The sequence below is a fragment of the Uloborus diversus genome, unplaced genomic scaffold (assembly GCF_026930045.1).
Source record: "Uloborus diversus isolate 005 unplaced genomic scaffold, Udiv.v.3.1 scaffold_853, whole genome shotgun sequence".
Taxonomy (NCBI): domain Eukaryota; kingdom Metazoa; phylum Arthropoda; class Arachnida; order Araneae; family Uloboridae; genus Uloborus; species Uloborus diversus.
Genome location: NW_026559070.1, coordinates 1 through 14477, shown reverse-complemented (window position 1 = coordinate 14477; position 14477 = coordinate 1). Strand labels below are relative to the sequence as shown.

Here is a 14477-nt window from a genome sequence, read left to right as displayed (position 1 = left end):
TCTTCACATCCAAAGGCTCACTTACTTTGCTTTGAAAAGGCTGTTCCTTGAATCGACCCGGTCAATAGACTGACAAAGGATCCGCCTTGGCTCTAGGCGCCCCTGTCTATTAGTGCCTCAGAAGTAAACTGTGTTATGTCCATTTTTTCTGAACATTGGATTGGAACACTTTATGTGACATTTCTTCCATTATTTTTCCAATGGTAAACATTACTAAGTTAAATTTTTCACCAAACAGCCAATAGGTGGTGGTACAAGCAGATGTGCCCCATTCTGAATCGAGCTGAACGGTACTAAGTGCTAACAGTACTAATTTACTGATTTTGACTTAACATAGTTTATTTCATTTTAAGGCATTCATATTCAGCATTGGTGCCGGTGCCTTAGCCCATACTAATCATTTGTATTATAGCAATGATAAAAACAGAAACTTACTTATCATTTTGATCAGATGAGTCGTTAATGAGAGTTTTATTGTCGCTTTCATCATCTGAGTCAAAGTCTGTAAAAAAATTAATAAATGAATATTTATTTCATCATCTCACAGTTCATGAAATCTAATTTTTTCATACCTTACAAATTCAACGCAGCAAATAATAGAACTAAGGTGCGATTGCTGCAATTAGTCAGTATGCATAGCAATTTAATTAAAACATTAAATTTAAATTTTGTCAATTTTATATTCTTCTTTTTTTCATGTACAATCACTTGGTCATTCAAAGAATGATAGTAAAAAAAATTAGTTCAAAGAATGAAATACATATTTCTTGCAATTTAATGGACAGCAATTTTTAAATATTATTTCTTTTCTCTGCTAAGTGTTTACCAAATAATCCTTCTCCTTTTATAAACATTGTGCCTTTCAAAAAATAAGAAAAAACTCTTTAAAAATGAAGAACTATTTTCACCCCACATAACGGATAAGAAATAAAATTGCTGTTTTATTTTTGCTCCACCTCCCCACTTAAATTACCATTTTTTTTCCCAAGCACAATTAGTATACAAATCAAAATTAAAGAAATAAGTAATGAGAAGTAATTTTTGTGACTTTCTCTTGGTCACTTTAAAAATTGTTTATTTTTTAATTTAAAAGAAAAATTCAAGAAAAAATAGAATAAAATTTTGTAAAATGCAATAAAATATCAGTTTTTTTTTATATCAAGCTCTTCTTGATTCTAAAACGGCTCCAGTTTTAGTTTAACTTTAACTCTATTTTCAGCATGATTTAATTTGTACAAAATACCAAGAACTATACTGACACGTTCTCTACATATTAAAATGCTTCAGTTAAGCGATTTCGTAATTTATTTCAAGCTAAGATGTGCTTAAAAGGTTAAACATCTGTATTTTAAACTAGTGAAACTATGTCTGTGATAAAAAGCATGAAACATGCATTGCACATAGGAAACATTACTTTGTATATTCTCAAAAGGCGCGACAGCTTTTCTTAATTAAATGGATGACGTGTGAGCAGTTTCGTCATGCATCATAAGAGAGTTTAAGAATAAATGACAAATATTCTGTCAGTTAAAGATAAGAAAATCTCTTATTTCAAAAACAGCACTTGCACGCCATGCTCAGGATGAATTGATGACTTCACAAACGAACCGACATGGGAGATTTAATTAATTATATATTAGCAGTTATGTCATCGGTTTAAGACAAAACATCTTTGAATAAAGAGTCATTTACAATGGATTACTCATCGTACAATGGATACATCGTACTTAAGATAAATTATTCGTCTTCACGAAGCAAGCAACATCTTTGGTTAGTTACACGTTGCATTTATGTCAGCGGTCATCGACAAAACATCTACGAACTAAGAGTCAATTTTAATGGAATACTCTTTACTCATGCTTTAGAGGAATTATTTTGTGTTCACAAAACAAATGACCTATTTGGTTTGTTACACTTCAGCAGTTATGTCAATGGTCATAGACAAAACATCTATGAACAAAGAGTCAATTTCACTGAAATACTCTCTGCTCATGCTTAGAGGCATCATTTTGTGTTCATGAAACAAATGACATGTTTGATAAGTAACACGTTAACAGATATGTCAGTGTTCATAGACAAAACATCAATGAACAAAGAGCCAATTACAATGGAATACTAACTCACGCTTAGGATGAATTATTTAGTCTTCTTAATACAAACGATATTTTAATTTAATTAATTTCAAGCTAGATGTTACGTCATTGAGACGACACACATAGAAATAAAGTCAGCTACAATGAAGTACTCCTACACCGTACTTAGGATGAATTATTTTTCCTCTTGCAAAACAAAGACAACATTGGTTAATTACATTTACATCTATGTCAGTGGTCATAGACAAAACATTCATGAACAGAGTCAATTGCAATGGATTGCTCTTAACACACGCTTAAAATGAATTTTTTTGTCTTCACAATTAGATTTCAGATAGGTACCAAGTGGTCCTCAGCAGAGAAAAGATTAAAAACCACTTATCTAAAGGATGTCACCGTCCCATAATGGGACGTAGATCTTCGTGCGCTATTATGCTGGATTTTATTAAATTCCTTATATTGTATGTATGCTCTTGTTTTATTAATGTACTCAATTACTTAAATAAACTTGCTGATTATAAAAATGGTTCGTTTTTTTTGGAACAACATGTAATTGCTTGCTAAAGAATTTTTGAAAAACAGGTGAAATACGTTTAACAACTTACAGTAACATACTAATGGTCCGCAAACTGTTCATCTATTGAAAAAGCGCGTTAATTTGATGTGACACAAAATTTCATATTTATATCGCATAAAATATATCACCATCGTGTGAGTCGTAAAAGTTCTCTTCGAGCTTCAATCCAGGGTCGATAATGTATTTGATAAGGTAAGCACGTTTTGAGGAAGATGAGCAAACCACTAACAGAGCGTTTAAATTAGCTCCCTGAGTGAGATGGTTTTTAAATAGCAGTGGTTAAGTGCGGGAGAAGTCTGACGCATAAATGGATATTTTTATTTATTTAACTAACATAAAAAAGAATAGTATTTGGTTTTTGTTCTAGAGAGATTTCAGATCGTGTAGAACTATGACCATTCGCATGAATTTCACGAAATGTTGGTGCAAAACATTTCTGAAATAATGAAATCATTCTGATTTAAGCAATTTTTTTTAAAACATCTTATTTTACTAGAAAATCACTCATCAAGGTATGATCGGTGAAAATTGCTTCTACATATGAACGAGGCAATTACCTGTTTGGTGATATTTTGATAGTTGAAATTTTAACCCTAACCCCAGAGGATCAACCCTAAACTCCATTAGATAGTGTTCATTGTTGACCACTTTTTCGTTTCTTCATTCTCTTAAAATTAGTCTTACCAGTAAAGCAGTTAAGTTACCTGTCTAGTTCAGCCTTGTCAAAATAAAGCTTTTCCCTGCATGTCAAACATTAACAAAAAAATATCAAATTATCATGCCGTGGAGCGAGGTTCATTGTTGATGAAGTCAAAGCGTTACTCGATCAGTAAGTTCGCTATTATATATATGAAGATTCTGTGCAGTATTTTAAACACAAAACTAGCTGACAAAAACTAATAACAGCATGGCTACACATCGGAGAAGCGTTACACTTTTAATATTTACAGTCGGATCAAGATTTCCCTATTTAAAAAATTACTAGCGCTCTACAGACGATGAGGACACTTGGAAAAATTATTTTTAACAAAAGAAATGATACTGCGCGCACCGAGATTTGCAACTGCCACAGAGACAAATGAAATAAGTGACGGACAGTAAAAAATAAGCAATCTACGCATAAGAATAATTAGAGTGGTATACAGTAGAGGTGGGCAATGTCGTTCTTTTTACTGATCCGTTCATCAGAGGATCGATCATTCTTTTGATCCGTTCATTCAACTCGTTCATTTGAACGACTTCGTTCATTTGAAAAAGTTGTAGATAAACTCTGCACGAGACATACTCACATACGTTCGATATGTTTCAATAAATTAGGAATGTTCTTCGATGGAAAGGTAACTAAAATTATCTAAAAGTAAGAAAATATACCTATGAAAAATTAATCAAAAAAATTCATTCAGGTTTGGATGTATAAAGCAATTGAAGTTCATTTTATAAAACATTTCTCAGTTCTCGTAAGGTATGTTTTCCATTCCAAAAACCGCAGGTACCGTTTCAGAATGTCAAAAAAATAAGTTATAAGAATTTTCCAGCTATAGTACTGTATATATAGATAAAGTATTATCAATAAACCATACATAACGAAAAAAGTAACAACAAATAATACATATGTAGGTCAGCTGGAGTACGGAATAACTTAGCTTAAAAAAAGACTCGCCTAAATATTAGGGAGTTTCAAAACTATTCCACAGTACCGATGATTCGGGAGTTTACTGTACAATGTTCCAAACTGCTCATCATTCAAAAAAACGGTCGTTCATTTTAAAGATTCGTTCTTTTTAACCCGTTTGTTCATCAACGTCACATCTCTAGTATACAGTCTTGCAAAGCACAAAAGTCGTATCTGCAATTTTTATCAAAGTTGAGTTACGGTCACCAGGTGGTTCTTTGTCACATATTTCACCTAAATACAAAGTTTTATGGTCATTAGCCAATGGGAAATATTTTTGTTTTAACCTGAAAAAGTTACATCTAAATCAAATACATGGAGACGCAAAACTTTTAACTTTAATTTCTCAATTTCAACTCAGTTGCAGATATGACTTTTGCGCTTAGCAGCGCAGTATAAGTATTGAGAAGTTTTATTTTAAAAGTAAAAATAAATCAATTTCTGAAATCATTTTATGAATAAGAAAATTTCTCTAGAAAGCTATACGACCCCATTTAAAAACTCCTGCCTATAGTTGGAGCAAACCCAACCTAGCAGCGTCGGGATACTGCCATTAGGATCTGCGTAGCCATCACAATTCTGCCAGGTTAGGTTTGCTCCAGGGGCGGATACAGACTACCATCTTAGGGGATGGGGAGGTTAGGCTGAAGTATAATGGGCTTTGGATATGAAAAATGTTTGAAACTGCTTGGGTTTCAATTAAAAGCACCAAATTGGAGTGGAATAAGGCACCTAATACGGCATAAACGTTGCTAAGTAATTTCATAAGCAATGAAATGAAGTACTATTTCAAATATTTACTTTTAAAAGTAACTAATAAATTGAAAAGATTTCTTTAATTATTTACATTTAACTCATGAACTATTTGAGTGCAATGTAAATGGATAAAACTGTCGACAGTTTTGAGAGGAGGGGTGTCGTGATTTCCATGACCCTCCCGCTTGTATCCGCCCCTGGTTTGCCATAACTGTAGATCATTAGCTTGCAACTTTATGCGTTGCAAGTAGATATTTATGCTTAGGACTACATCTGTTTTTTTTTTTTTTTTTTTTGTTAAATAGGATTTTTTTTATCCAAAATATAAATTTTAGAAACATTCTAATGTAAAAACCTCTTAACATTTTTTATTCTGAAGCGCAATATTTCTTCAAACTCAAATACTTCAGCAGTATGAATGAAAGAGAAGCGTCTTGCTTCAACGTGATTTACTTCGCAATAAAAATGGTTTATGGAAAGCAAGAGTTTTAACCACTCCAGCTATTTTACAAATAGCAAATATGCAAATCAAATACTCTTGTCCAAAGTTGTCTTCACTTTAAATCACTTAGTATGTAATGTATGGCTCGATGTTTTTTTCGTTAGAACGAACGGAAAAGTAAGAGCTAATCATAATTCCATATTTAATTACTTTCTGAAGAACATTTTTTTCCCTTCTTTCTTGATAATTCTCTTGGCGTTTCAAGCATACAAAGTACATTTTGGACTGCCAACTCATAGAGTCCTAGCTCATCGAGGTCAATTAGGGCTCGTAAATTAACAACCTGACCCCAGCTCGGACCTTGGTAATAAACCCCTGTTGTGAAAAGTGCACAAACTTGGTTCATTCATTTGCTTTTTTTTTCTTTAAGTAACGGTAATCTAGTAGGTATATATAAAGGAGGGAATTAATGAGGATTGTCACTGTGGCAGGAAGCATTCCCACATTTTTCCCAATAGGAGAACTTTCAGCTGTTACGAAATGAAGGTAAGATTTTCGCATTATATGTAACTTGTTAATTTTAATTCTGTAAGTTTAATTTGCTAAAGTGTTTGTTTGGCTGATATGTATGAAATGTATTATTTACAGAAGTAATTAACTTAAATGTTTATCTCACCCATCCTCAATTTTTGAGTATAAGTTCCTCAAATATCATTTTTTTACCACTACAACTGCAAAATTCTTTCAATTAAATCTAAATGAAATCATACTGTTATTAAAAGTTTTTCTAATTATTATTTTGTAATTCTCAAAAGGCTATAAATACAGTGTTAGAACTGATATTTAACAACACTTAAAAAAAAAAAAATCAGAGGAAAAGGCAAATAAGGAGATAAAAAAAATACTATTTCCCCTACTGTTTTTAAATGTATTCCATATCTTTTTCCTTGTTTTTTTTCTCCCGTGAAAAATGTTGCAAGCTTGCTCAAAATAGGAAAAAGTAAGGAATAATAATAATAATAAAAACATCGTACACTAGTATCTATTTATTGCTGCATTTAGCTCCTCTCAGGCTTCTCCAAATGTTGCAATTAACAACCTGATCCCAGCTCGGACCTTGGCAATAACTTTTAGGATACGCTTTACCTCTTGATTTCTAGTTACTTTCTGCAAACCTCTTTAATTCGTCACGCCATCTTTACTGCAAACCTTTTCTTGTACTGAATAAATACCTTTAAGGAACAAGATAACAGTGGTCTTTGCTTGGATGATTTCATATCCCAAAGCTCACATTTCTTACCATTAAAAAAAGTATTAAGTGAAACCTCGTGCCTGCAATCAATTAGCTAAATTGTGCTTTATCTACGTTGATAACAACTGTAACTTTTCGTAGGTGTTTGATGCCAAAATGACATCCGTCCTATTACTGCGTTCCGAAAGATGAAAGCGTATCTTAAAAAGTTAAATTTTGGATTAACAATATTTTTTGGCGATAAAATGCTTGCTTTATACAGGAAATAAAACTTCATAATATTTCTAATGCTGCATTTTTAAAAGTAAGGCACATTTTTTAGAGACGTCAGACACCTTTCATTTTTTTACTAGTTCTTGAAACATTTTCCAAATACAGGTGTTCCTCGTATAACACGGTTAATTCGTCGTTCCGTGTAGTATCGAAACCGTGTTATACGAGACTTTTCTAAAAATAACTTTTACTTATTTTTAAGACTGATCATACTAACATATTTAAGACTATAATATGTATCGTGTTATATCGAAACCGTGTTCCGTGTAATATCGAAACCGTGTTATACGAGACTTAGAAGTAATGTAAATCAAGGGATGTGTACCGTGTTGTATCAAACCAAGTTTCATAAACAAAGTAAAAACTTATTAGAGTTATCAACCATTAACAGAATGTACTAAACAAAAATGAAATTCTATCTTTTTTTAACATAAGATTCGTGTTGTATCAAAGCCATGAAGCATTAAATTCAAGTTTTGTACCACGTAATATCGAAACCTTGTGATAATAATCGCAAATTTGGTACCGTGTAATATTGAAACCGAGTGATAATAATTGCAAATTTGGTACCGTGTATTATCGAAACCGAGTGATAATAATCGCAAATTTGGTACCGTGTAATATCGAAACCGTGTTATACGAGAGACGCCTGTATCTATAAATTAGTTGAAGAGATTTCGCCAAAGAAATTGTATGATTGCGCCTGGTTAAAAATGGTCCTTGGTAAATAAATCACTTGACAATCTACCGGAGAAAAGTATATACCACTATCCATGATTGTAAATAAATATAAATTAATGAAACACTAAAGAAAGTTAGTTTTTCTGCACAGCTTTTTTTTTTGGGGGGGGGGGGGGTGAATAGTCCTCATAGACAATTTTGTTCGATTTTATTTTGCGGTTTTGAAAAAAAACAGGGGGGCGGTAGATTTCAAATCAATCTATAACAGTATGCAGAAATTCAGCCCTTATTATCTCAATCAAATGTTAGAGAAATTTGCGTTTTTCATTCATTAAACTTTTATTTCGCTGTGTTACTTTGTGTACACAATAAACACCTGTTTCGTGAAGACAACCTGAATGTAGTTATTTTTTAGTGAATTCTCCTTTTAACTTCTTCAGATAATACATTGACCTGACAAAATTTGTTTGTGTTCCCCAACCAAAGCTTTTGAAAACCATACCTCCATAAGCAGTTAGATGAGGTTTCTCGTTCGAAATCCCAAATCTGAGGGAGTTTTTTGTAGAAAACTAGGAGACGAAGGGACTGTTGTGACAGTCCCAAAATATTTTGATAGGCCTAATTTTGGTTTTTTCGAAGGCAATTTGAAGTAGTTGCTCATATAAAGGTTGTAAGAACACAGTTGCATCCTAGAAGTGATCTAGATGTGAATAATTAAGTGAAAGACAAAGAAGTAGGAACGATAAACGTAGGGGCAGAGTGACCCGAAATACATTTTTTTGGGAGGGGTGAATTTTCAGCTTACCGAATGAAACTCCGAATGATAAAATACTACCGAATTTTACCGAATGATAAAATACGCACTGAAGCATTAGGCATCATTAAAAAAACAATAATAATATTTTGAAGATCAACATTTTTTCCAAATTTACTGAATTTTCAGACAACGTTTGACGGATGAGGATTGTTTGGGAGGTCACAGTGACCACCTGTGATCGCCCGCAGGAATCTCCAATATAAACTAAGACACTATACCTATTAACTTTCGCTGCTTCCTTAAATTCCTAGAAAACTTTTTACATGCACTTTTTTTTTCTATTCAAAATTTTGAACGATAGTAGTAAACGGTATAAAAGCTAAATAAGAAGCAAAATTTATTTTGGCATGAAATAGATTTTTCGAGCGAAATTCGTATATTTCATGCAACGCATTGTATTTTTAAGTTATTATTTAAACTTATTTATTTATTCTTTTTTTAGTTTCTGGTGATTTTCTTCGCAGTTTTGGCGATGGCTGCAGCTCAAAGTTACAAAGTAAGCCTGAATTTTATTATTTTATTAATCAGTCGTGATAATAACTAGGTAACACTTTGTGAGAATATTTCTTAATTTGATGCAACCTTTTTAGTATCCGTAGCTAAAATCATTTCACATTTCAAAACAATCAAGTAAAACATGTTTCGAAAAAAAAAATAGATGCTTATTTAAGACGTTAAACTTGACTTCGGAAAAACAGTTGTTTAAAAAATTGTAACGTCAGACTTTTTGCTATTATTTATTATGTAGAATGTTAACTGTAAATTTTTTTTAAAATTATGTATCAAGACAGAAAGAGTATAACTGAACATAAGGAGTTTTATTTATTTGGGCTAATTTCTTTTACCAATATGTAAAAGAAATTCTTCCCAGCAGCTGAGAGGCTCTATACTAACGATGGTCTCTTTACGTCATTCGATACATTTGTAAATTTCTTTAGCGCCACGTGGTGATTCGGTGCAATTCTTAACATGAGAAGTAATCATATTCATCTGAAAGTAAAACGACGCTAATAAGATAAACATTATAAGAAATGCCGGTAACCCTCCCCCCTCCCCCCCCCCCAAAAAAAACGTTATTTAAAAGAAATTTATTTTCGAAACAACTGCGCTGCTTTGAAAACGTTGTTGGATTGATAATTTGAGGCAAGACAGATGGAATAAAGCTATCAAATACCAAAAATGTCTTAATGATGGTATCGTGATTTTTTAAGCTAAATAATTTCAGTGAATTTGTGAATTTATAAACTCAGAAAAAAAATTAAATACCCAAAAAAGAAAAGAAGAAAAAAAAAGTTTTTGACAAACTGTGAAATATGGTTTATAAGAAGATTATCTACTACATCAACAATTCACGCTATCTAGAGTTTCAAACTGTTGTATCACACAGAACCTTTCAGAATTGGCGCAAATACGACTTTCAGGTAACCCTCTCTTTTACCACTAAAATTTAAATAAAAGTAAACTTTGAAAAGAGATAGCTAAATACAAGTGTACATTATTTATACTCAAAAGACCAAAACTACCATTAATACAAATAGAAAAATATATCTAGATCTTGAATTAAATACGTTTTTCACTACTGCAATTTTTCTTCTCGAAAGCGTTTTGTATTGTTAATTTGCACAGTAATTGAAATTTCTAGAGATGTATTTCTGCTATTATCAGTAATAAAATACCTAACGTCGATCAAATCTATCAAAACTTAGATGCACAAAATTATAATATTATATGTAGCTTGTACAGTATTAAAATTGCATTTTGATTGCATTTTTAATCATGTGAAACAAGGATTAAAATTGCTGAAACTACTGTTGCATCAATCTCCTTATCTTATATTCTTCTTCGTGGCAATTTCTTGAGAATTCGTGCCTTTTCATTGATGGTAACTTTTCTGATGCCCTTGTAATCATCAGAGTAGTAAGAGCAATAGGTCTTCTTAATACATTCTGACTTCAGTCATGAAAACTTTCTAACAGACTTTAAAAACATGAACAACATTAGATCCTAATCATTTGTCAAGAGAGTTGCTCTTATTATTTTTAGCACATCATTTTCAATATAAAGAACTCTTGTTTGTAGAGGGTTTCAAGTTCATTTCGTTCACAAAAAGGCGTGTTTATCAGATACATCAACTATCGTGACAGAGTAGGTAGACAGGTTGATTTTCGAGACAATTTCTAGTCGATCTATGGAAGTTATTTGAAGATCGTGGTTCAAAAAGGTTTCTAGACACAACAATCTAAAGTTTTGTTTTTCTATCAGTTCTCTATTACGTATTAGTGAATAAATAGATTACTATATCAATAATCATAACGTTTTATTTGACCTTGCTTTTCTTACATCTGTTCTCATCATCAAGTGAAAAAAATTTGTGGTGGATCTTGACACAATCTTTAAGCATCAGATATTGATCTTAGTGTTGAACAATTGGGCCACCACTGAGCTGTAATGTATAAATTAAGGCATTAAACTTTTCATGAGAATCGTTTTTAGGTTTAAAGTAGTAGGAAAAGTCTACTATATTGAAACAGCCCCTACACAAACACGTAATTAAATTACTTTAGATGAAGGCAGGATTAATCGATTTTCAATGTCATACGGGTGCTCAACTCAAACTAAAGCTCTAGATTAGCGGCCACCAGTCTCCTACGGGCGACCATTTCATTGAAAATGGCTAGCAAACATCAAGTCTTAGTTGCCAAAAGGGGCCATCATATGCTTCTCTACATCGAGCTAAGACAAAACGCTTTCAATTTTAAGACGTTCAACGCATCAGTCGACTCCACCTTGGCAACGTAGTTCAGAGTAACCCATAAGGTGATTTATTTTTTGCACTGAATATATTTTATTTAAAAATGGCTACTAAAAGTCGAAAATGGTACCATTTTTTGTGACTCTGGTAACCAGTGGCTATTATTCTGAGTTCCTAGTCTAAAGCTTTAACTGAAGCTCAAGAAATCCTTGAGTTGTCTCCCTTCTAAAGACATTACGCCCTTACACGTCCCTGTCTGAATTATTATCCAAAACCATCTTATATAGTTAAAAACTGAGCGTATGTACCTATGTATGCACCTATTTATGTTACTATGTATTCAACTATGTATGTCTAAGTTTCTTCTCCCGAATGACAGTGAACTGACCATTGAACCAGGTATCGATGGATTCGTAATCTTCTCGTCTTCATGTTTGGTTATGCAACATAATCCTCCAATAATAATTAGAGGGGATACATCAATTAAAAACTATATATATATATATATATATATATATATATATATATATATATATATATATATATATATATATATATATATATATATATATATTAATTAGGACACTTAGATTTCGACATAAAATTCCTATTTTTCGAAGGCTTTCCTCCATTCAAATTATTACTCAGTTCATCTCAACTTTCCGCAACAGTGTTTTTATTAAAATTCATAGAGTGGAGAAAATCATTGAGACGAAAGATTTACTGCCATTTTTTTTCTCGAATATGAACAAGAAAAATTTCTTCTTTTGTTTTAAAGGTTTTTCCTGTAATCGGTGGATTTGAAATGTTTACATTTTGGTTATTTTTCCTCAATCTGCCCTAAAATTTTACTGATTTTTTTTTTTTTTTTGTTCAAGTCTGAGTGTTGAACACGCGTCACTTGACATAACTTTTATTTTTCCAATTGGTTCTTTGTTTTAATTGTTCATATTTTCAGCCTGAAGAGTACCCACCACAACCATATTCCTTCAGTTACAAAGCTGAAGGTGACGAGGGGAGCAGCAGCCACGAGGAAAATTCAGACGGTGCTGGAACTGTCCGGGGCTCCTACACAGTCACGGATATCGACGGAAGGAACAGGGTTGTCGAATACATTGCCGACGCTGCCGGATTTCGGGCCACTGTCAGGACAAATGAACCAGGAACTGACAATGGCGCCCCAGCAAATGTCATCTTTGAGTCCACTGCTCCAGATGCCAAAGGTCCAATCATACGATATTCTGGTGAAACGAATGCTATTAGCAGAGCTCCTGAGGCAACCGTAGTTAACACTGGCCGGCAAGGTCAAAATGTTAGGTATGTTCTAGTACCAAGCACAGACCCAAGAGCCAGAGGATATAACTAATAAGGACAACTAAAGATATTATGTGCTTACTATAGCTGTCTGAAAATACAACTTGGCCACACCTAATCATATGATGATATATTTTTATAGCTTTAATGTAATGTTTTTCGCCCAAAACTTTCGTCCCTTGTATAACAAATATACTTTTCATACAATTTCTACAAACTTGAAATTAGTTTCTCAAACAGGTATACGAAATTGTACACAAACAATTTTTAGAGAAAAAAAAAAGAACATTATATGAATTATGTTAATTCAACTTTTTTTTTTTTTTTGTAAACTCATGCAGAAAAGTTCTTCTTCTAATGGCTACACAGAACTTGATGACGATTTTTACACCTCTTTTAAATATATGTCTAAATTGATTCCTGAGCTGTTTGTAGTTATAACATAATTTGCGCTCTTGATTACCTAAGCTGCTGTAAAAATGGCATTTGCTTCTTATGGATATTTTTGCATGATTAAAAAACCAATAAGCTTTTTTTAATTACAAAAAAAAATGGTAATGGGAAAGTAAACGCGTCAGGACGCATGAATAAGTTCTAAGTCATAAAATTTCGTGCTTTTCTTGTTTTTGCTGTTTATTGTTTCATATTCTGCTGGCACTACTCATATAACGTTGTTTAATAGTTGCATACATAAACTTAATGAACTTCACTTAAAACACGTCCTCCGCCGTTATTGCTTTTGATTAGATTATACTTCCCACTATTTTCAGTATTTTAAAGACAAATAAAATTTTGAAACGTATTCCCTATTTTAAAGAAATTCCATATGAGATTCCTATTCAGAGCTATGCTGTTTATCAATTTTTATTTATTCACAAATTGCAAGTTCAAAATAAAAATATATGTGTAATATTTCATTGAATAAATTTTTTTTTGTATTAAAAAGCATACTTTTTCATTTGTTATACTAAGAATTTTTAAAACTGCATGTCGTTATTGATTTAAACGATTTTTAAGGATCATGTATCAAATTTGATTTGAGCAATGTTTTTCTAAAATTCTGACAATTCGTTTTCTTATCTACGAGAGAAAAAATGAATCAAAAATGTGTGCACTAGAATCGTAAAGGAACTCACTGTCATTTTCACTTACAGAGTAGTATGCTAAATAAGTTAACAATAAGACCATTTTAGTTACAACATTAACGCTGTTATTCACAATCCCAAGTTATTTATGGCTTAACCCCAGGCAGTAAGTAAACTTCAGATGCACCCCCAACTCAAATTTTTGGGACGGCAGAAATTCTCAAGTTGCCGAATGTAACTTCAAATTTGGCCGAACGATAAAAATGGGTATGCGCACTTAAGTACGTACGAAAAGGGACATTAGGGCATTTAAAAATAGCAATTGTGTCCCCAAATTTCCAAATCATTAGACAAAATTTGCCGAATAAGGGAAACATTTTGAGAGGCGTCAGTGACCTTCCGTGACCCGTGATCGAGGTGCCTCTGGTAGCCCTCTGTTTAAAGTAACATTTTGTCGTCAAAATGCGTTCTCGCTTCGGTACAAAAGTTAATTACCAGTGACATACCATGTGTTACTTTATGGTCGACCCATGGTTGTAAAATATTGATAGAACTTCAATATTCTTAAAAATAATCAAACATTATCTGTTTCCCTGATAAATCCTTAATTTACATTTCAACATACTGAAAAAAAATGTATCACTTTCCTCGCTGTTCTCTCATAACATTATTCAACTGCTCCACATGCCTGGTAAAGAACTGTTTAGTGACTGGATCACGTGTTTCAAAAGATGCAAAAACGAATACTAATTCAATGTAAAAC

The 14477-nt window shown here is 32.5% G+C and overlaps 1 protein-coding gene across 1 annotated transcript; it reads left to right on the top strand.

Annotated features, from left to right (window-relative positions):
- The first annotated feature begins 6001 nt into the window (after positions 1-6001).
- Positions 6002-13568, top strand: LOC129233975 (cuticle protein 10.9-like). Its single transcript, XM_054867885.1, has 3 exons — positions 6002-6086; positions 9006-9059; positions 12274-13568. Exons 1-3 carry the CDS (start codon positions 6081-6083, stop codon positions 12679-12681), a joined length of 468 nt encoding a protein of 155 aa, XP_054723860.1. The 5' UTR covers positions 6002-6080; the 3' UTR covers positions 12682-13568.
- Positions 13569-14477: the final 909 nt, after the last annotated feature.